The sequence below is a fragment of the Lepidochelys kempii genome, chromosome 13, assembly GCF_965140285.1.
Source record: "Lepidochelys kempii isolate rLepKem1 chromosome 13, rLepKem1.hap1, whole genome shotgun sequence".
Classification (NCBI taxonomy): domain Eukaryota; kingdom Metazoa; phylum Chordata; order Testudines; family Cheloniidae; genus Lepidochelys; species Lepidochelys kempii.
Genome location: NC_136392.1, coordinates 18,700,600 through 18,724,262, shown reverse-complemented (window position 1 = coordinate 18,724,262; position 23,663 = coordinate 18,700,600). Strand labels below are relative to the sequence as shown.

General features: G+C 42.6%; 1 protein-coding gene and 1 long non-coding RNA gene across 7 annotated transcripts in view; one reads left to right on the top strand and one right to left on the bottom strand.

Annotated features, from left to right (window-relative positions):
* Positions 1-13,986, top strand: part of LOC140897144 (translocating chain-associated membrane protein 1) — a 49,272-nt gene extending 35,286 nt beyond the window's left edge. For 5 of the 6 annotated variants that reach the window (XM_073309512.2, XM_073309514.2, XM_073309510.2 and 2 more), the window contains 3 exons: positions 977-1,120; positions 8,420-8,580; positions 10,491-13,986. In XM_073309512.2, the coding sequence (XP_073165613.1) occupies positions 977-1,120; positions 8,420-8,580; positions 10,491-10,564 (379 nt within the window). In that variant the 3' untranslated portion in view covers positions 10,565-13,986. The remainder of the gene's footprint in view (positions 1-976; positions 1,121-8,419; positions 8,581-10,490) is intronic. The other variant, XM_073309513.2, reaches the window with a different exon arrangement.
* Positions 4,077-23,416, bottom strand: LOC140897145 (uncharacterized). The gene is made up of 3 exons (XR_012154687.2): positions 23,007-23,416; positions 5,283-5,395; positions 4,077-4,417 (listed from the first exon to the last, which is right to left on the bottom strand). It is a non-coding gene; the product is annotated as an uncharacterized LOC140897145 (long non-coding RNA).
* Positions 23,417-23,663: the final 247 nt, after the last annotated feature.

The following is a 23,663-nucleotide window of genomic DNA, read 5'->3' as shown; positions in this document are numbered from 1 at the left end:
TCCTAGATTAAGCGTCACCATATCAGTAGGCCACGTCCTGTTCAACTGGTTAGAACCAAAGCTTTTGCTCTCCAAATTGGTAACAGATGAATTTCTCCCTTACTGACTTCTGTGAGAGGTCTGATCAATCCTCACTGAGACAGCAGCGTTCAGAATGTAAATCAAATCAGTCAGTAATCTCTATTTACCTCCCCAAATTGCTGCATGTTGGAGGACCTCAAATTCTTGATCCTGGCTACTGGCAGGGATGTGGGACAAGCAATGGTAGTGTCTTTTTTTTCCCTTTGGGCGTGCCTCTGGTTCCAGCTCTTGGCTTCAGCAGTGTCTCTAGTGATGGCTATCTTGAAGATCTCCAGAATATAGGATGAGGGTTGATGAGGAAGACTTTAAAGTTTAGTTAGTTATCTAACTTTTTTATTTTGTGTTTTTAACTGAAATATGCTAATGTTTTAAAATAATGGAGATCTTATCTTACAGCCAACTAACATTTAAAAAGAAAAATAGTTGGGGAATTCATAATAGATGCCTGTAACTTTTCATTGTCTTTTTCAATGTTTATCCACCAAATTTTGTGTTCTCTGCAAGCTTGGATATTAAAATGATGTCACTTTGCTCTAAGTTACCTACAAAGTAGAAAGGTAGTGCATTCTACGTGCATTTCATGTGGCAATACGTGTAATTGCCATTATAGACCCCACATTTGGAAATTTCTAAGCACGCATTTGAAAATAAAATTTAACTTCTATATTGGGGGGGGGGAAGTTTTATTGGAGGCATAATTGAGTGTATATGGATGGGTGGCAGAATTCACTGTTGTGGGTGGAGAACTAGATGTAGAATTCCTGTAATTGTTGTTCATCTCAATATACCTTTCCTTTTCATCTTAAATTTCAGTGCTCAAGGAAGCTTAATAGAAGGCAGCTTTGTACAGTTAACCAAGGGGGAAGACGCATTAATTTTATTATTTCCTTTTCAGATTTACCTTTTGGGCTTTACTGTTTGTAATGGCTCGTCTTTTGACCCTAACCTTATCTGTTCTCACATTTGGATTTGGTCTGGCAAGAGTAGAGAATCCAGGTTTTTCCATAGCAGACGGAAACTTCAATGTACTCACTGTGAGGTATAATAAAGCTAGTAGACATTCATGTTTGAGTAAAGTGACACTTTCAGAATGCTTTCAATATACCTCTCCAAGATGGTAGAGCTTTTTGATGGAGAATTTTCCTGGGTGGCTTTTTTCCCAGGCTTTTGGGGTGGAAGAATTTTATCTTTTCCACAAAGCAGGGACTGCTATTACAAAATACGTGCTAAACATAAGAAATCTCTTTGCTTTTCTTTATCAGTGTTTTTATAATTGAATTGATATGACTACCGTGCAAAAGATCCTGCATAACATCGTGTGAGCTTTTTGCTTTAAACTTTCCCTGGGGTCATTATGAACATACTGTAATTTTGAGATATCAATTGCTTCACTTTTGATCAACGACTCTTTAGAAAAACCCAAGCAATCTTCTAATATGCTCGTTCTTGCTTGCTCATTTTTGAAGTTACATTAATTTTCACTGGGAGCTCCACTGTTTAACCTGTATCCCAACAATCTGTTCATTCAGTAGGTGGAAAGGAAATTGAATTTGTATGCTTTGTCATCATCAAATCTCATTCTTAGATCACTTAGATCTAAGGTAGAGGAGGCTGCAATTGTACAATTTGGTACCAGCCACTGAAGGCTGTCTGTTATATTTCCTTGATAAGCCTGGGTACTTTCCCCTGGTGTATTTACCTGGAGCTCCCATTTATTTAATGCAGACTATATGCCCTGTCTTCGATGTGCTCCTTGGCCAGATCTGGTTTCCATCAGTGTGAGAGGTTTAAATTCTTCTTCAAGTGCTTGGTCATGTCCATTCCATAAGTGCTGGAAGTTTTTCCTTCAGCAGTATCCATAGGGGACCGGCTCTGGCGCTCCCTGGAGTGGTGCGCACATGCCAGGGTATATAGGGCACCGCCAGTTTCCCCCCCTTCAGTTCCTTCTTGATGCCAGTGATGGTGCTGGAATTGTTGCTGCTTCAGCTAGTGCTGTTGCTGCTTGTTCGTACAAACTAGTTATCTCTTGTATTGTAGTGTATATGGTTTTCTATTTAGTGTTTATAAATCCATTAGCTATAGTTAGAGACTTTGTAGGTCCCAAATGGGACTTTTTCTCGGGACGGGGCATGCCCTGGTCCCTAGGCTTTAAGCCTGTGATCACTGCAAGAGGCCCATACCCATTAGTGATCACACAGCAGTTGTCTGCGTTGCGTGGGTGAAGGGCACATTAGTGAGAAGTGCAAAATTTGCAAGTCCTTCAAGCCAAGGACTAAGAAGGAGTGCGATATTCGTTTAAGAGCACTCCTTATGGAGTCGGCCCTCACCCCAGCACTGGAGTAACACTCCAACTAGGCACCAAGTACAGTGACCTCAGTACACAGCACCCCACCGGGACCATCCACTGACCGGCACTGGTCCCCATCCATGGCTCCTACCAAGAAGCCCAAGAAGGTGGTGCGAGGTTGGTCTCCAACCTCCCGCAAGGGAAAGGATAAGACTGGGTGCGATCAAGGTCCAAGGCCGGGCAACTCTTCACTGACGTCAGGATCTCAGGCCCAAGCTCTGGTGGAGCGATGTAGCCCAACCTGCACTCCGCCAGCTACCCCAGATAGCAGCAGAGGCCTCCGTCAGCTCCGGGTGCTGTCCACGCCAGAGGCACTGCAGGCAGCACAGGAGATCATGTCCCTCCATGTGCTGCCCACACCGGCTCCTACAGTTCTCCGGTCATGGGGTAAACCTGCATTCAGACTGCTTCGGTCCCCACGTCAGCAGCACCATTCCCCATTGTGGGGGATGTCCTGCAAATGCTTGCCCTCCAGTAGCCACCATGCATCTGACTGCAAAAGGCAGATGCAGTGCAGCCCCATTTGGTCCATGAACCTTGGGTAGAGAGGCTCAAGGTGCAGGTCGCCAGCCACATACCTTTAGAGGCATGCGCCCCCCGGCAGGAGTACCGGTCCCGGCACCTGGTATCTCCAAGACCGCGGTACCGCTCCAGGGACCTGTCAATGGATCAATGTAACCGATCCTCGGACCGTTGCCAATCCCCCTAGGAGGGTATCACTGCGTGCAGGTGCTTCCCGGCACTGGGCCCTTTCCAACTCCCGGTCCTGCTCCTCATCCTGGTACCGCTTGTCAAGCGTGAGACAAGCTGTCACGGATCCATCAAGCACCACTTGGTCCCTAAGACCCCGCTCCAGATGAGACTCCAGGTGGAGTGACCGGCATCAGTCGGGACAGAGCCACTGTTCCGCTCTGTCCTGGTCACCTGGGAGCGACTGCTCAGGATCCAGCCCTGGTTCGGAGTGAGGTTCCCTGATGGTGGGACAAGCTCCGATACCAGCAGTACGGCTACGTTGTCAGCACTGAAACCGGCCCCGTGGTTTTAGGCAGTGGCCAGTGCCATGGTACCCAGGGAACCTGCGGGGTTCTCCCAGTCCACCCACTTGGTGTTGGGAGCCTGAGAGAGACCAGCTGCCTCTCTGTCTTCCCCCCACCCCCTCCAGTGCACAAAGCCTTGGGCGCGAGGACCCTGCAGGCCCAAGAGGGAGCAGGGGAACAAGCCACTGGGCCACCAGTGGTTTTGGGGGACCCTACGGCACCAGACGAGGCTATAACAGGGCCCCCTCCCTCAGTTCCTCTGGATGACGTTAAAGTGCACCAGGAACTACTGAAGAGGGTCGCTGCCAACCTGGGTCTTCAGGTGGAGGAGCCTAGAGGACCCCTCAGACTCTCTCTTTGATGTTCTCTGCTCCACAGCATCGGCCAGGGTGGCTCTACCCCTTCATGATGAGGCCTCTAAGATCAATAATGCCCTATGGCAAAGTTCCTCCTCCCTGCCACACATCTCCAAGGGGGCTGACCACAAGTACTTTATGCCATCCAAAGGCCATGAGTACCTGTACATCCACCCTGCTCCCAACTCCCTAGTGGTAGAAGCGGTTAACCACAGGGAGCGACAAGGTCAACCCGGGGCTACCCCTAAGAACAGACTCCAAGACACTAGACTTGTTTGGGCATAAGATTTATTTGTCCTCTAGTCTCCAGTGGAGGGTGGCCAACCATCAAGCCCTCCTGGGACACTATCATTTTAACATGTGGCCAGTTCGAGGGCTCTCTTCCTCAGGCTTCTAGGAAGGAGTTCCAGGCAATTATGGAGGAGGGCACGACTGCAGCCAGGGCAAAGCTCCAGGCAGCATCGGATGTGGCAGACACTGCCTCCCAAACCATGGCCTCGGCCATCGCCATGCGCCGGGCATCCTGGCTGCTCCTTTCTCGCTTGTCCACGGAGGCTCATCAGTTGATGCAAGATCTTCCCTTCGATGGGAAAGCCCTGTTTGTGGAACAGACAGACAGTAAGCTCCATGACCTAAAGGACTCCCGCATTACCCTTAAAACGCTGGGCCTGTATGTTTCTGGCCCTGCCCGCAAGCGGTTTAAGCTGCAGCAACCTCAGAGCCAGGCAAGCCACCCTCACCTGGAGCCTCCCTGTAAGAAATCCAGAGGCTACAAGCGGCATCCTAGCCAACAGCCTTTGCAGGCCTCTCAGTCAAGCTCAATCCTCAATCCGGTGGCAAGCGCTCGTTTTGAGGATATGCCCAAGGGCAACCTACCGGACTATTCCCAGTATCCTTCCTCACCTATTTTTGCCAGGCGCCTTTCTGCTTTCCTCCCTGTGTCGGCATCTATAACATTGAACCGATGGGTCCTCAGTACAGTGGAGTGGGGTTACACCTTCAGTTACTTTCTATTCCTCCTTCCCAACCCTCTTTCCCCTTCCCTCTTCAGGGACCCTTCTCACGAGAGTCTCCTTGCGCAGGAGGTAGAGGGGTTACTGCAGCTAGGTGCGGTGGAGGTCGTTCCTCCAGAGTACAGGGAACAAGGGGTTCAATTCCTACTACTTTTTAATCCCGAGGGCCAAAGGCAGTCTGCGACCTATCCTGGACCTGCAAGACTTGAACTGCTGCCTAGCGAAGGTGAAGTTCCGCATAGTCTCCCTGGCCTCCATCATCCCCTCCCTGGATCCAGGAGACTGGTACACAGCCCGTGATCTGAAAGATACATACTTTCACATCGCCATCTTTGAGGGACACAGACGCTTCCTCCAGTTTACAGTAGGTCCCAAACACTATCAGTTTGCGGTCCTCCATTTGGCACTGCGGGCATTTACCAAGTGTATGTCGATGGTGGCTGCTTACCTCAGATGTTGGGGTGTCCAGATCTACGCATACCTCGACGACTGGCTAGTCAAGGGCAGCTCCAGATCCAAAGGGATGTTGCGAAGTTATTAGCCACCTGCCATCGTCTTGGCCTGTTGACAAAAAAATGACAAAAAAAATCCACATTAGTTTCAGTACAGAGGATAGAGTTCATCGGAGCGGTGCTCGACTTGATCTGCGCCAAGGTGTTCCTGCTGCTGGAAAGATTCAGGGCACTGACAGACCTCATTGCAAAAGTCTCCACATTTCCCCTGACCATGGCCAGGGTTTGCCTGTGCCTACTAGGTCACATGGCAGCATGTACCTATGTGGTGCACCACACCATGCTCCGGATGTGACCCCTGTAGCAATGGCTGCTGACAGTCTACTCCTAGTCCAGGGACCTCCTGGAAAAGGTTGTTCCCATTCTGTTGATGGTACTTACCTCGCTGCGATGGTGGACCAACCCCAGGAAAGTCCTGGAAGGAGTTCCCTTCATCAGTACTCCTCTCTCAGCTGGAGCACCCACAAGGAAAAATTGGTGGGTGCGGAGCACCCATCAACAGCTCCCCAGCCTAGCTCACCACCGCCTCTGCTCAGCCTCCCCTGAGTGGGCTGACGTGTCCTGCTTCTCCCCCCTCCCTCCCAGTGCTTGCACCGCGAAACAGCTGTTTCGTGCTGCAAGCCTGGGAAGAAGGGGAACATGGTGTGCTTGGGGAAGAGGCAGGGCCAGAGTGGGGATTTGGGGAGGGATCCAATAGGGGCAGGGAGGGTGCAGAGTCGGGGCTGGGGTGGGGCCGGGGGGGTCCACGAGCACCCACCAGCACCAACAAAAGTTGGCACCTGTGGTCAAGTTGGTTTTGGACGCCTCGGACCTTGGCTGGGGGGCACACCTCGGCACCCTCCAAACCCAAGGTATGTGGTCCCCAGAGGAAATGACACTACACATAAACATCCAAGAGCTCAGGGTGGTGCGCAGAGTGTGCGCGGTCTTCCTACCTCACCTGGGCAGAGTAGTCAGTCCTGACAAACAACACAGCCTTGATGTTCTACGTCAACAGACAAGGGGGAGCACAATTCTCAGCCCTCTGCCAAGAGGAACTCTGTCTCTGTGACTTCTGCATCGGCCACAGAATCCATATAGAAGCGTGTCGCCTTCCAGGTGCCAAGAACATGCAAGCAGATCACCTAAGCAGGGACTTCTCCTCTCACCATGAGTGGGTTTTCCACCCAGAGGTAGCCGGCATGATCTTCCAGAGGTGGGGAACTCCCCAAGTGGATTTGTTCACCACCAGGCAGAACAGGAGGTGCCACGGGTTTTGCTCCAGTTGGTGTCTGGGCAAGGGTTCCCTCTCCAATGCCTTTTTCCTGCTGTGGGCAGGAAGCCTGATGTATGCATTCCCTCTGATTCCACTGATCAGCAAGGTCCTAGCAAAAATCAAGAGAGGTTATCATTATCGCCCTAGCATGGCCTCACCAGCACTGGTTTGGGACGCTATCAAGCTTGTCAGCGATCCCTCCATGGCCCCTGCCGAACTGACCGGACCTGCTGTCACAGGATCATGGTCGACTCTTGCATCCCAATCTCGCGTCCCTCCACCTCGTGGTGTGGATGTTGCATGGCTGAACCCCGAGGAACCGGCCTGTTTGAAAGGTGTCCAAAAGGTCCTCCTCAAGAGTAGAAAGCCCTCAACTAAACAGACGTACCTGGCAAAGTGGACGAGGTTCTCCTGTTGGACAGCCCAATAGGGCATCTCCCCTGTGACTGCACCAAAGAATGCAATCTTAAACTACCTGCTTCATTTGAGGAACCAGGGCCCAGCACACTCCTCTATCAGGGTGCATCTGGTGGTCATTTCTACCTTTCATCTTCCAATCCAGGGGAGACAGTGTTCTCCCATGACATGACGGTCAGGTGCCTCAGATGCCTCGAGACTTTTTCCTCAAGTTCGGTGCCTGGCCTCTCAGGGGGGGGATCTCAACTTGGTTCTGTCCAGGCTCATGGGTGCACCCTTTGAGCCTCTGGCCTCATGCCCTCTGTCTCACCTATTGTGGATGGTAGCTTTCGTGGTGAAGCGAGTCTCCAAGCTGCAAGCCCTGACCTTTAGAACTGCCATACACAGCCTTCTATAAGGACAAGGTCCAACTCCGGCCCCACCTGGCCTTCCTTCCCAAAGTGGTGTCTACTTTCCACATGAGCCAGGACATCTTCCTTCCGGTCTTCTCCCCTAAGCCCCATGAGACTAGTGAAGAGAGACACCTTCATGCTTTGGACGTAAGAAGGGCCCTGGCTTTCTAACTAGATCGGACAAAGCCTTTTTGTAAGCTTTTCTTCTCTACAGCTGATAGGATGAAGGGCCTCCCGGTCTCCACACAGAGGATTTCTAACTGGATCACCTCTGGCATTCAGACCTGCTATGAGTTGGCATGAGTCTCTCTGCCACAAATCGTCCAAGCCCACTCAACCACAGTGCAGGCATCTTCGGCAGCCTTCCTGGCACACTTCCCGATCCAGGACATCTGTCGAGCCATGACGTGGTCCTTGGTACACATGTTCACGGCCCACTACGCCATCACTCAGCAGGCCAGGGACAACGCTGGGTTCGGCAGAGCTGTGCTGCAATCTACACGTCCATGAACTCCTACCCACCTCCGAGGGGTACTGGTTGGGAGTCACCGTAGTTGAATGGACATGAGCAAGCACTCGAAGCAGAAAAGACCATTAACTTTTCCATAACTGGTGTTCTTCGAGATGTGTTGCTTACGTCCATTCCACAACCCGCCCTCCTTCCCCACTATAGGAGTTTCCGGCAAGAAGGAACTGAGGGTGGGGGGAACTGGTGGCACCCTATATACCGCAGCACGTGTGCGCCACTCCAGGGGGTGCTGGAGCCAGTCCCCTATGTATACTGCTGAGGGAAGAACTTCTGGCACTGGTGCATGTGGCGAGTACACACACCTAAGTTGAATGGCTGTAAGTAACACATCTTGAAGAACACCAGTTACGGAAAAGGTAACTGTCTTTTCTAGGAGTGATCAGCAACTTTTTAAGATGGACATTTGGTGTTGCTTTGTTGTGTAACAATGTATAGTTGAAACTTTTATCTAACTTCTTATTTTAATCTGAAACTTTCTAGGATTAGTTGCTTGGCTGCAATTTGTCTAACACAGGCCTGGATGATGTGGAAATTTATAAATTTCCAGCTAAAGAAATGGAGAGAGCATATCCAGAACCAGATTCCTAAGAAAAAAATAACTTACACAAAGAGTAAATCAACAAAAAAAGAACCAAACAGAGGTCAGTAGGGTTTTTTTAATTCACTTCAGATATATACTATAAATATTTTTATGCTTGATTTGTTCTTGAAATCTTTTTGTATTTTCCTTGTATCAGTTCCCAAGGAAGCTAACATGTGGTCCATTTCTTATTATATGGTGAAAATAGATGTAATTTTTCAGTTCCTCAAAGTTAGAAAATAGTTTCCTTCAAAATATACTTACTCATGGTACGCTGTATTGCATGTTGCTAACTCGAGCCAGCAGAAAGACAATACTGCACTATAATAAAAACCTAAATTAACAAAAGCCCATAGAGCTAATGTTCTTTCTAGAGTTGATGTCCTTTAGTGAACTCTGCACAGATACAGATTCCACAAATTCTGCATATTGCCAGGTTGAAAAGTTTAAAAAAATTAGTCTTAAAAGTTCTATTACAACTTTAGAATACATCTTTTTGAATGCTTACAAATAAAAACTGTATGTTGTCTATTTTATCCTGATTAGTGAGGCTTTTAAGGTGGCCGTTTTTTTCTCGATGACCATAAATTCTACTTTTATTTAATTTTAGGTAATTAACAAATTGCTGTCACTTATTCTTCTAAATTCAACACCAAATTACAGAGACTTCTTTTTATAGTGACAATTGGACCCTTTAAAAAAAAAAACTACTGTGAAATTAAATTGTAATCACTAGGGGACCTGTAATGAACAAAGATTTCCTATTATAGTGCATAGGCAAGATTTGGAAGAAAATTACATCTAGTAGGAGAACTAACCCTATTTGGCAGAAGTAGGCTGGGAGTCTTCACCTGTAAGATCCAGTACAGTGCTCTCATGAGAAGCCTATTACCAGTTGCTGGAATTTCTACCAGGATGCTGTCTCTGGACCCTTTTTGGGAGCTCCCTTGTTCATATCTTTCTGTACCTAAGAGGCTGTGGTACTTCAGATTTAGATACACTACTAAGCACATACTCTAGTGCCCCTGGAAGTCAATGGAAATACTCCCATTGATCTTAATGGGTGTCGGAGAAGCAGCTTTTACTCTCCACTACCATTCAGAGCCTTCAAGCTGCTGTAAAAGAAGTGTGTCTGCTTCTCTACTTCTCCTCCAGCCTTGTGGATCCTTCTCTTTTTTTCCTATGTATAACTACACTGCTGCTCTTTATTGTTTTTCCATACAGAAGCATGAAATTGACACTATTCTTGAGCTTCACAGCTGCCCACAGTATTTTAAATAGCAACAGTGAAACTGTAATCTTGTGGACTTCACACTCTGCTGTAGGTGGGAAAATCAATGACCAGGAGAGGTTGAACGTCTGTAGGTGCAGGAGGACAACACTGCATTGGTTTACACTTACCCTTACCCTTGCAATCATAAGGGCTAGAAATGTGGGGTGGGGGAGGGTTGTTTTGGTTTGTTTTTGTTTTGGTTTGTTTAAATCTGATTCTGCTGAAGTTGATGGTGGTGGTCCCCTAAATCCCCAGGCCAAGCTTCCCACTTGCTTAGAGTGAGTGGATTTTTCAAGCTCTGAATAGAGGGATCCAGGCTAGCTTGAAGTTAACTCATACAGGTTGATTCGCAGTGACTGCACAAGATTTTAATACTATGGGACAAATATCGTAGGTTACCATAGACTTTTATTGTGTTAGCATTGATAGTTCACACACAACTATAGTAAAACAAAATCTTCAGGTTCCATCCTCCACTGGCAAAAGGAATGATAGGGAGAGTTAGTAGGTAAGTATTCTATAAGTCCTTCAAAACATTACCTTGTTCCACCTCTCTACTGGAAGACCCCAGAACTTTGCCTAAATTTAGTGTTGAATATTGTCATCTGATGTTTTTAGGTTTGCATATCAACTTTTTGTTCTACAGAGGCAAATAGCATTTTACCTGTACTTTAGCTTTCCCTGTTTTAAAATTTCAGCTAACTTTGTCAATGGAGCAGTAAAATTAGAAGATGGAGCATCGCCCAGAACCAGAAAATCAAAAGTATTATGAGATGGAAGCTGAAATCGGAAGATGAATATTGACAGAAGACTGTGATTAAAAAATATCTGTCACTGCAGAATCATAGGCTATTTGTCTGTCTTGTTATGATTTAAATGGACACTATCAAGTTAAAATATATTTTAAACACATTTTTATTAATACATAACTTATGAAAACTGGTCACTTTTTAATCTAATTTACTTTACAATTAGTGTTTGCCTCTTTCAGTTTCACTCAACTTGGACAATGAAAATAGACAAATCACTTGCACTTTCTGGCTCTTAGTAGCACAATTCTGCAATGTTTGAGTGACAGACATTTCAGGGGATATTTCAGTCTAAACAATCTGTTTGTTTGAAATTTAAAAAAAAAACAACTTGGAAACATTTTCATTAATATTACGGTTTAGAAAACTGGTGGTTTTACAAAACCTAAATTCTGGGCCAAAAATATCTGACCATGTACGTTTAACTTTAAACTTTTGCACAACAGACTCTTCTTTTTATCACATTCTGATATTGGAGTAAGAGATAGTATGTCTGAAATACATGTTAGCATGGCAAAAAAAAAAAAAAAAAGTGAATGACATCTACTTCCCTTCAAAGAATATATAAAACTTGATTTATATAACCTGTTCATCAAGTTCTGACTTAATATACCTAACTTCCTCTTAGGTGATTGTGATATTTTCGGTAGACACACAGATTATTGGATGCAGTCGCCTTGCAGAATTGCCAGTGTACATAGGGAGTTTTGAAATAGATTGTAATGTCTTGTTTGGAAACAAGTTGCCAATTAAACATCTAGGGTGAAATCCTGGTGCCACTGAAATAAGAAGAAAAGCTGTCATAGATTTTAGTGAGGCCAGCATTTTACCCTATGGCCAAATTTTGTGAAAATGTTCCCTGGTAATTTTTCTTTAATTTTGGCACTGACCTGTTTGAAAGTTACATGTGGCTTTTTCATAAAGACTATGAAATTGAGTTCAGGAAATGTACTTTCTGTAACTGCAATTTTTTTTTTTTAAGGTGCTAAGATTTTTAATTACTTACATTAGGCTGCCACTTGTTTTGGTTTCAAATTCAGATTTAAGTTTTTATATCTCCATAGCTCATTACTTAAACACTGTTTTAGATATGATTTATATTTAAATCTGTAGACCATTTCAGAATACTAAAGTCTGATGCTGGTATAATTAAGTGGTCTAGTAAACACTGCATTATAGGCCTCTTATCCCCAACCAATGGCATCGGTTTTGTATGGATTCTTGTACTACTTGCCATCCTTTCAGCCAATTGGATCCTATTTCTCCAGCACACAAAATTCTGTTCAGAAAACAGTTGACTTATGCAGTAGAGCTGACTTTATAATATATGCCTTGGGTGCATAAAACACTAGAGATGTGCGTTAAATTACACTGTCACATGTTCTGAAGTGTCTGTTGTGGTTAAGATTTAGGAAGAAGGTTTACAGTTCCTTAAGTATTAATGCCACAAAATATCATATATACAACTTTCTTGAAAGAATAGTTATTTAAAATTTATCCATATGTAGGTTTTTCTTTAATACTATTTCTCCCCTCCCTCCCTTCACTGGCTGACCAGGTTCTTTCTCGTACCCTATCTTGTGTTCCTTGAAGCAGTGCAGTGTCTTTTAGTTTTTTAGTGAAGTGAAGCAGAATCTAGTAGGACTGTTGAGGGGCCACTTGTAAAAAGTTCAGCTGTATCTACCCAATTTCTCCCACTAGAAACTGGCTATAGACCACCTATTCATTTCAGATTGACCCATGCATTCACATACAGTAGAAACAGTTTTTTGGCATGTTCACCTAAGCTACACTCCATTAAATATAAGTATTTGCCACTTATCACACAGCATGTTCAGAGCACTTTACAAGCATAAATCCTCATAACCCTCCAGTGAGGCAGGTAAATAGCAGTGTTCTCAGTATATAAGAAACTGACAGATTAAGTGACTTGTCCAAGGACACAGTGAGGATCATTGCCTCTGCTGGGAGTAGAAATCAGGATTCCTAATTCCTAGTCCAGTGAATGAATCACACCTGACTGCTGACCACACTTCTGTGAAAAGCAAGCGAGTGAGAGACTGAAGGTTCCATATTGTATTACCAATCCCTGGAGCCATCCGATTTCTTAATCTTAGGTGTTGCCACGTTGATCTAAGCGCTTGTTTGACTATGATAACTGATATTTTTGTAAGTTACCTACATTGTCATGACTGGTATATCTAATGCTATTTAAGTCTTATGAACCCATTTTCTAATTTGCCCTAACTGTTCCCATGTGCAAATGGTATGTAGGAGTATCATGTGTGATTTCTCATAAACCTGTACATTTCTACTAAAAATGTTTACCATGGAACTAAAATATATATTTTTTTAACAATTTTAATAAATGTATTTGTATAATCATGAATGCCTCATTTGATGAAAGTATCATCTTATGAGCAGTTTTGGTGTGACCTGCTTAGTCTCTCTACCATACTGCTCACAAGACAATGCTTTCTCTGATAAGTAACTGCAACTGTAAGTATACCATACATTTAGGTTTTGGGCCACTTTCCAGCTGAAATGGCCAAAAACTAGTTATTATATAGGTAAAATCTTTTACCCCGAGAAGGGAATTCCTACACTAAGGACACTGTGAATACAGGATAAAAGTTATATTGCTTTTACATTACAGATGCAAATATTTTCTTAAATAAGAATTTTTTCCTTTTCCTCCATCCATCGCAAAAACATTCAGACCAAGATTTTCCGGGGGAAAAAAAAGGGGGGGGGAGACTAAAATTAGGCTACATCTATACCTATGCACCTAAAAAGGGGACAGATTTTCCAAAGCATGGAACCCCCAGCAGTTACAATTAAGTAGCCAGATTCCCAGAATGGACACTGCAGAGTATTCAACACTCTTCAAACTCTGGCCACTTATTTAGGAGCCTAAGTGGTAACTTGATTTTAGGGTCCTGTTTTTTTCAAAATTTTAGCCCCAATCTTTTTTCCTTTAATATTATGGAAAAGTACATTTCTAGCACCCTGCTTATGAATTCACTGAACAAAATGTACTTGAATGCTATTCTTGTTGCATGTCATACATAATGGACACTTTAAGGAATCTACACTTCTGAAGTCAAATAATTTAAGTGAAACATTTGAAGTGTCCTTGGCATATAATTATTGTGTGTATACGCACGTACAACATCTGTAAAAATAAAGATAGGAATCTCAGTCTTGTAGCACAAGAGAAACTCCCACTATTTCTTTTAAAGGTAAAAATCATTGTTTTTTGTCATTCTGTTGCATTTTTGGATGCTCACTGTGGAATATCAAAATGCATGAAATGAACTAGGTCTGTGCCTTAATATTAAGACATTTCAGTAAACTTTAAACAACTTGCAGCAAAAAAAAAAAAGTTCTTTGCACTTAATGCAATGTGTTTTGACAACTTTACAGTGTAATTCTACATATGTTTCAGTGACTGTTTGGAATATCAAATAATGGAAGATGGAAAGTTGGAGATGGGACGGATGTGGCTTATTCACACAAAGCAAGTGTGACTTGCATTAGGGAGCAGACTCTGAGCTGGCTGTTCTGAGGCAGGGACTTTTGTGTGATGACTGGAAGTGGTAATGACTAAAAATAGTAATGACAGGTTTCAGAGGAACAGCCGTGTTAGTCTGTATTCGCAAAAAGAAAAGGAGTACTTGTGGCACCTTAGAGACTAACCAATTTATTTGAGCATGAGCTTTCGTGAGCTACAGCTCACTTCATCAGATGTTTACCGTGGAAACTGCAGCAGACTTTATATACACACAGAAATCATGAAACAATACCTCCTCCCACCCCACTGTCCTGCTGGTAATAGCTTATCTAAAGTGATCAACAGGTGGGCCATTTCCAGCACAAATCCAGGTTTTCTCACCCTCCACCCCCCCACACAAATTCACTCTCCTGCTGGTGCTAGCCCATCCAAAGTGACAACTCTTTACATAATCAAGTCGGGCTATTTCCTGCATAGATCAAGGTTTTCTCACATCCCCCCCACCCCCATACACACACAAACTCACTCTCCTGCTGGTAATAGCTCATCTAAACTGACCATTCTCCAGGTTTAAATCCAAGTTAAACCAGAACATCTGGGGGGGGGGGGTAGGAAAAAACAAGAGGAAACAGGCTACCTTGCATAATGACTTAGCCACTCCCAGTCTCTATTTAAGCCTAAATTAATAGTATCCAATTTGCAAATGAATTCCAATTCAGCAGTTTCTCGCTGGAGTCTGGATTTGAAGTTTTTTTGTTTTAAGATAGCGACCTTCATGTCTGTGATTGCGTGACCAGAGAGATTGAAGTGTTCTCCGACTGGTTTATGAATGTTATAATTCTTGACATCTGATTTGTGTCCATTTATTCTTTTACGTAGAGACTGTCCAGTTTGACCAATGTACATGGCAGAGGGGCATTGCTGGCACATGATGGCATAGATCACATTGGTGGATGTGCAGGTGAACGAGCCTCTGATAGTGTGGCTGATGTTATTAGGCCCTGTGATGGTGTCCCCTGAATAGATATGTGGGCACAATTGGCAACGGGCTTTGTTGCAAGGATAAGTTCCTGGGTTAGTGGTTCTGTTGTGTGGTATGTGGTTGTTGGTGAGTATTTGCTTCAGGTTGCGGGGCTGTCTGTAGGCAAGGACTGGCCTGTCTCCCAAGACTTGTGAGTAACTTGATCTTATTGTTCAAAATTCCCTGTAGGTTAATATGTAGACTGATTATTTCTGTTTTCAGTTTTTGTTGCTGTTTGTTTTTTGGAGAGGTGGGTTGTTGGTTTTTTCTACCTGATTTGAGCGTGGGTGACAATAACATGTAAGGGGGAAGGGAAGATTATGGGTTAGGGATGTAGAAGTTAGGATACTAGTAAGACTAATAAATAACTGTACTAATGTTCCCTTTTGATTATGAGTACAAAGCCCTGAACCCACCTAATAATAATTTTTATTGTATTTGAAAGACTAAATTTTAACAATCTTCAAAAATAAGAACCCAATCTCTGTACACTGCAGCCTGTCTTGAATTCATTTTATACTGCCAAATAAAATTTCACACTTTGTTTTGTTCCATGGTGGGAAGAAACTTTGTGACATGTTCAGGACTCATGTACTTGTATTAAGCACAATACTTAGGAGGAAGCTATGAAAGAGGGGTCAGCAATTACAAATTTCCAAGTGATTGACCATTGATTTTTTAAAATTTTGTACATTTGGAAATATTGTCCAACAACCTCTTCTACCATCTTTGAAACAACAACCAAAATACTAAACTAATCTATATCTCTGAAGCTATAACAAAACCCTAATTCTGCAAAGCATACTTAACTCTCATTGATTTCAATGAGACTGATGTGTATAAGTGCTTTGCTACATTGGGGCCTAACTCAAATATATTTAATTCAGGATTACGGTTGGGAGTGCATACTGCCTCTTCATCTTTAAAGCACATTGGTGTCAAGGGTGGAATTCTCAGAGTGCCTAAATGTCTTAAGAGCACTTAGGACTTGTGCCCAGAGACCCAAAGGTATTTAGGACCCAAACTGCCTTTGGAATCAAGGGGCATTAGAGGCCTAAATATCTTTGAGGATCTGGGCCTTGTATTTCTAAATAAAATAAGCCCAAACTTTTAAAAGTATTTAGGTGCCTAATTCCCACTGATTTCAGTGGGAGTTAAATGTCTAAATACCTTTAAAAATCTGGATCTTAGGCACTTCTGGAAATATTACCCAAAGTGTTTAAGATCATACACTAACAACATGTATTTTATCACAAGTAATGAATTTCCTTGTTTTTGTAGGTTTGTCAGACCTTCACAAAACTAGTTTGATATTTTTCATTTTAATAGTATTATAAACTTCAAATACATTAAAGGCCAAGTTCTGCATCTATGTTTCCTTCAGCCCCATTGACTTAGCTGAGGTTGTATGAGATCTCAGTGCAAAATCTGAGGCAAAAACTCTCTAGTGCTGTAACAACTCTATGAATACTCCTATTAATTTGTATAAGCATTTTACTTAAATCATAAATCTTTTAGTCATTTCAGTCAATTTTCTGTTCTGTCCTGTCCTGTATAGTTTTAGACTTCAGTTGCACGTCAGGAGTCCTTCAGAGGTAAGGTTTATTTGGGGGAGGGGAGCATGCATAGTAAAGTCACCTGACAAAAGCTCTTATCAGTTTCAAATAGAAAAAACTTACTGTGCAAATAACTTATTGTGAAACCAAAATTGGATCCTCTTATTTTAACCCTCAGAACATGAAACTTGTATTTTTTAAATTTTGAACTGTTATTTAAAACCACTGTACAGATTTACTGATGCTGTTTTTGTGGCAGTACTTCAACTAGGGCCTGATCCAACTATTAAAGTCAACAAAAAGACCCCCAACAGGAGTTGGATCAGGCCCTAATGGTACATATTTTCTTTCAGAGTTTGCTTCACTCTAGCTCCAAGATGTATATGAGAAAAACTTCTAAATGTACAATATTGTCAAATAATGAAGCAGTGGTACTTCACATGCTATAAATTTATTTATTTAATTGGATTTCCTATTAGATGATTTGGCAGAGGGAGCAATGAACTATGATTTTTATAAATGTATCATCTACATCTTTCAGAGTAACAGCCGTGTTAGTCTATATTCGCAAAAAGAAAAGGAGTACTTGTGGTAGGAGACTAACCAATTTATTTGAGCATGAGCTTTTGTGAGCTACAGCTCACTTCATCGGATGCAACTACATCTACATCTGATTGTCTCCCAACGTTACCTATTGGAATGGCTGCTATATCTAGTTAAGTTGGAGGTACATTGCTACTTGGAATACACTCTCTGATGCAATCATTAATCTGTCTGAATGTTGGCTGCTTCCCCACCCCTTCCCCCCAAAACGTAATATATGCTAGTACTGAGAACTGTTGGCTAAAAAGGACCTCAATACTGTAAATGGTAAAGTTATAAATATTAAACCTCTCTTTGTTACTAGTTTTAAGCCTCAGAAGTTGAAACTATGGATTTAACTATCATAAACAAGAGAGTAATGTTTACAAACTGTAATAGTGTCTTAACATTTTTTTACAATTATCCAGTAAAATTCTTATGTAGAGTTGACTCTACACTTAAACCAGCAATGTACTCCATATTATATTGCTCATGAACCATGATTAATGTGGAACTGTCTGATTGCAACAAATATGGAAGCTTGTTTTTTTAATTGATGTTAAACTGTACTTTCCGTTTAATTTAACTGATTTGTCTGTTCTCTTCCAGTTAATCTACTTGAGTGCTGAAATGCATTGCTTTTTCTAATGCATCAAGAAAAATTACTCTGTTTAAAACATCTCTTTATCCACCACTATATAGGCTAAAATTGTGCTAAAACACCATCAGTTATTTTACTTTTGACCCCCTGTAAAGTTTATGTAATTGGTTGTTTGTTTGTTTTTGTTTGTTTGTAAAACATAGCACAAAAGCTATGTTTTCTGATGTATGTAAACTAGTGATTATTCATTTGCTTGGTAAAATGTCTAATAGGAGACCTTGCTCCATAGAAAGTTTTTTGCTGGTATTCTGTAACTGTTTCTGAAATGTATTTATGATACTTTTATAATTCTGTAATTTTAATTTTTTTTGTTGCCATTAAATCCATGTTTTATTACTACACTAAATCAGTTGCTTTTTGTAGTTTGGTCAATTAAGTAGTCAAGCCATCTGAAAAGCACTAACAGTGCCTATGGAGAAAGTATTATACCAAGTGTGCACATAACCATGCAAAGTGCATCTGGGTTTATTCCCATTTTCCAACATTTTATCTCTTTCCTGGTGATAATCTTTGCTTAGTGCCTGCTGACAGGAGGCACCTCTTTCTTCTGTCTCCATGGTACACATAATGATCCTTCTATGCTGGTCCAGACAGTGGTTATGAGGAATTTTCTACATTAGATTTGATTCTCCTCTTCCCCACACACCACCCCCCAGAAGTGCAGCTACACAAATGTATTGCTGCTAAGCCCTTACGTAGACACTTGCACCAATATAAAGCAGGTAAGTTGCAATTTTTACAGCTGTGCAGCATGTCTATATTTAGGCTTTGTTTACACTTAAAAGTTATGTCTGACCCATGCAAATATGTAGGGGAAAAACCATATCCCTGCCTGACATACCTATACCAACAAAAGCCCCAGGGTAGATGCAGTGATGTTGATAGAAGAGTGCTTCTGTCTACATAGGTAATGTTTGGGGATGTGTTGTTCCTAAACCTACAGAAAAAGTTCCATCAGCATAGGCTGCATCTACATTATGCCTGCATGACAACTGTAGGCTCTCCAAGAATTCTAACTCCAATGCAAAGGGGTGCCATCTTCCCAATTACTATATGCAAATAATACTATATATACAGTGCTTTGCAAATGTTAACTCAGTGTAGTATATGCATGGTGAGACCTCCCCCCCCCCCCCCCAAAAAAAAAAAAAAGAGCCTGACCCGTTGACTTTCAATTGTAATTGTGCTCATAGGCTTTTTTGAAAATCCCATCTTCCACCTGAAATCTATTTGGTTCTTTTTTGCTCATGCAGCACTAACTATAGAATTTGCAGGAAGAACATAGTAAAATTTTGTCAATAATGCATGAGCCCAACTAAAATCGACTGCAAAGTAGAGTGAACAAACATCATTTTTCACAACAAAACTGCACTTAGTCATTTCTTCAAATTTAGAAAATTATGTTTGATTCCAGGAAAGAAAACACCCCTCTAAATTGCAGAAAGCATGTTAAGTAGTACATTAAAAATGGATGTGGAGTCAACTAAAGGAGAATCCTCCATGCAACATTAAGGAAATGTGCAGTCTGGGGGGGAATTAAATCTCATGTTTTAGGAATAGAGGAGGGAAGGGTAGATGCAGGTTTTATTACTGGGACCTGTGGAGTTCTAGAACTTTTTCTAGATTCCTATTTGATCTGCCTCTTAAGCTGAAACAAATATTTTTCCCAGGAGCCTTCCTGAAGCTCTGGAAAATTAGATACTAAAATAGCTAACGTGTAATAGTATTTATAAATACAGCTGCTAATTAACATTTGACAGAACTTTGAGCAAAATGTCAGGCCTCTAGGAGCATAAAGTATCATCCCTTGTAAAGTATGTGTATGTGGATAGTCCTTGGTTGACGCACCTGAGCCAGAGCTGATTCTATGAAGGATAACTTCATCTGAGTAAGCACTACCCTAGTAGGCAAACATGTCTTTTGGAAGGTGCTAAACAGTGATCAGGCTACTGATTACTGTAACTCATAATTACTTTATTTCTGACCAATTGGGGTTCTGACAAAGGAATCAACTTCCAGCTAAGAACTGGATACTTATTTGGTCTACCACTATCAGGTGATGAATGTATACAATTACTGAAAGTGTGTAAAGGGCTCATGACCTGTCTGCCCAGTCCTTGCTGGTAGCCGAGGCAAGGAGAGCCCATTTTCTTGTATTTGAGGGCGTTTAATATACAAGAGTTCAGTAACTTTATCCATAGGACCATAAATCATTGAAAAGACATCTTGTTTTTCTTTTTTTAGTAATTACTTTTATGCATCCTTTTACCTCCTGAAAAGTAGTTAGGGTGGGGCTCTACTTACTTCCAATCATGGAATTGGAAAGTACTTCAAATGAAACTCTCATTCCTTAATTCATCTGGCTGCACGGAGTCTTACTCTGTTTCTGAAAAGGATGTCTCTAACATGCTCTTGAGGCAGCAATTTGGCTGGTGTTGTCAAGCTAAGTTTGTAGCTTCATCAAGTAATGCTGAGGCATAAATGTGTTGGTTTTTTTTATTGACATTTATATTTGGAGTATACATTATTCCCAGGAATATGCCTACAGATATCAGAGTAACAGCCGTGTTAGTCTGTATTCGCAAAAAGAAAAGGAGTACTTGTGGCACCTTAGAGACTAACCAATTTATTTGAGCATGAGCTTTCGTGAGCTACAGCTCACTTCATCGGATGCATCCCGTGGAAATTGCAGAAGACATTATATACACACAGAGACCATGAAACAATACCTCCTCCCACCCCACTGTCCTGCTGGTAATAGCTTATCTAAAGTGATCATCAAGTGACCACTTTGCATGGGCTATTACCAGCAGGAGAGTGAGTTTGTGTGTGTGGGGGGGGGGGAGGGTGAGAAAACCTGGATTTGTGCTGGAAATGGCCCAACCTGATGATCACTTTAGATAAGCTATTACCAGTAGGACAGTGGGGTGGGAGGAGGTATTGTTTCATGATCTCTGTGTGTATATAATGTCTGTTTCCACGGTATGCATCCGATGAAGTGAGCTGTAGCTCACGAAAGCTCATGCTCAAATAAATTGGTTAGTCTCTAAGGTGCCACAAGTACTCCTTTTCTTTTTGCCTTCAGGTATATATTCCTTAATCAGAACATATAAGCAATTAGGACTTAAAGATGCATAAAAATAAAGAGTTAATGCCCCTCTCTGAATCTAAGGCAAGCTATACGGTGTGGATAGTCTTCTACATTTACATGCAGCCCCTCCGTCTTCCATGGAGCTCCATGTAGGTGAAATTCTGCTCATTTGTTGTAAATTACAGGATTAATATTCAGAGTAACAGCCGTGTTAGTCTGTATTCGCAAAAAGAAAAGGAGTACTTGTGGCACCTTAGAGACTAACCAATTTATTTGAGCATGAGCTTTCGTGAGCTACAGCTCACTTCATCGGATGCATACCGTGGAAACTGCAGCAGACTTTATATATACACAGAGAATATGAAACAATACCTCCTCCCACCCCACTGTCCTGCTGGTAATAGCTTATCTAAAGTGATCATCAGGTGGGCCATTTCCAGTACAAATCCAGGTTTTCTCACCCTCCACCCCCCCCCCCCCAACAAATTCACTCTCCTGCTGGTGATAGGATTAATATTGATAAACATCAATATTTAGATTTTACATATTTCACCTCTAAACAGTGAAAGTCTCTAAAATACATCTACAATAGTTACACTGCATTTTGAATTCTCAATTATATTTCTACAGCATCTGAATTATCCTCAACCAGAATGTGAATTCAAATACATATATTATTTATAACATTATGCAGATTTGCTGTCCAAATTAGTGTTATAATCTAGTAGGTCCTACTGCAGTAAGGCTTCTTACCCTTACAATATTGACAAATGGATCTATCCTCCTCAAGAATGTATAAACCATTCCATATTTAGACCTATTTTTAAAAAAAATTAGTGATTTTGGATATTTCTGGGTTTCTAACCTGAGACAATTTAAATTGGTCTGAATCCCAGAAGCTGGGTGTTAAGCACTTTCCAATCTTCTCATTGGTAGTCCAGATTTATCATATGTAGCTACTTTTCAGTAGTTAAATAGAATTGTTTCTAACTAGAATACAGTCATCAGTTGCTCTAAGTGTTCTAAAAATTTCAATTTGAAAAGTTTTTTTTTTAATTAGGTAAATGGTTTATTACCAATTTACGCTGATACAAATTTAGAAGTGGAATTTACTCTTTTCCATCATATACTAATAAGATTTAACTTGTAGAACTGCCTTGCGTATTGTAGAAGGCTTATCTTCAAGTACAAGATGCATATAATTTCCATATCTTGAACTACTGTAATATAAATATACAAGATTGTATTTGTCTATGCATAGTTAATTGAAATTCAGAGATAAAAGTAAGTTTGGTAATAGACAGATGTAGGACTTAACTTACATGCCACATGCTATTTCTTCTAAATAACATAAATTGTTCCAGTGTTAATAATTGTGATTTTGTGATTGCTGTAGCTGCATTTAATGAAAAAAGTTGGTTTTCCTTTCCCCTGCATATACACAGTCTTAATTTTTAATTAATTTGGATCATTTTTCCCTGTTTTTTAACCTTCTGAGTATAGTCTGACCTTTTTCCCCAGATAAGGGAGCACAAGTGCCCTGCCTTAATCTCAATCAGGAAACTGCTAAGGAACAAATAAGAGGGCAGATCACCTGCCATAAAATCACTTTTTCATGTCAATATTTGCACAGTGTGTGTTTGGGGGGAAACTCTCCCTCAACACAACAGTGCCTTAACATGAATCCTAAAACTGAGTGAGCTAGGGCAGATCTGGTCCCTGTACTAATGCACTCAAATCATGTTGTAACTTAAATCACTGCATTTCTACGTTATAAAAACGAGATGGTGGCTGCTGCTTTTCTCCCCCATGAAGCTGTCCACATTCTTTGCTATAACCCTTCACGTAGCAAGGGGCAGCCCTTGATAATCCACTACGCATCTGACCTACTCCAAGAGATGCAGCAAACAGCGCTGAGGTAACCGCAGAGGCGATGGCCACTTGCAAAGCCCTCTTCCCGCAGCGCGGGGCGACACTCACCACTCACAATAGCAACGCCTCTGAGCTGTTTGGGTGATTGTCTGAAACGCCAGTTTGAATTCTGTAGAAATGCTGGATGAGCCCCCTCCCACCTTCAGTTCCTTGACCCCAAAAGAAAAGCTCTCCAGGGGTGAGTGACTTTCTTCAGCGCCAGCCCGGCGAACACGTACGCCTCTGTTTAACTGGGTCCCTGCGAGCCGTGGGGGCGCCCTGGCAGGGTCGGCGCCTTATCAGGCCGTTGAGCCCCTTGTGGCCATCAAGCGAGCCACAGTCCTAGTAACACAGATACCGACGCGAACCTGAAGAGAACCCCCAAGAGACAGACAAAAGCTGGCTGCTTGTCAAAGGGGGCCCTCCTACAAGAGGGCTGTACGCCGCCGGGCCCTCCCACACGGCTCCCCCCGCACCCTGGGCAGGGCTGAGGCGCTCGGGCCAGCTAGGCAGCCTGCGTGCCGGCACGTCCCTTTTCCTTTGGGAGGGCTGCCCGGCCTCTGTGCGGTGGTCTCAGCTAGGGTTAAGGGGGGGTGTGTGTGTACGAGACAAGGTCCCACTGGCGGGACGGGGGGGGGGGCACACCGCTCACACAACGTTATTTTCCCGCCCCGGTACCGGTGTTCTTATTTAACGCCCCAGAACCAGGAAGTCAGATGCCGGAAA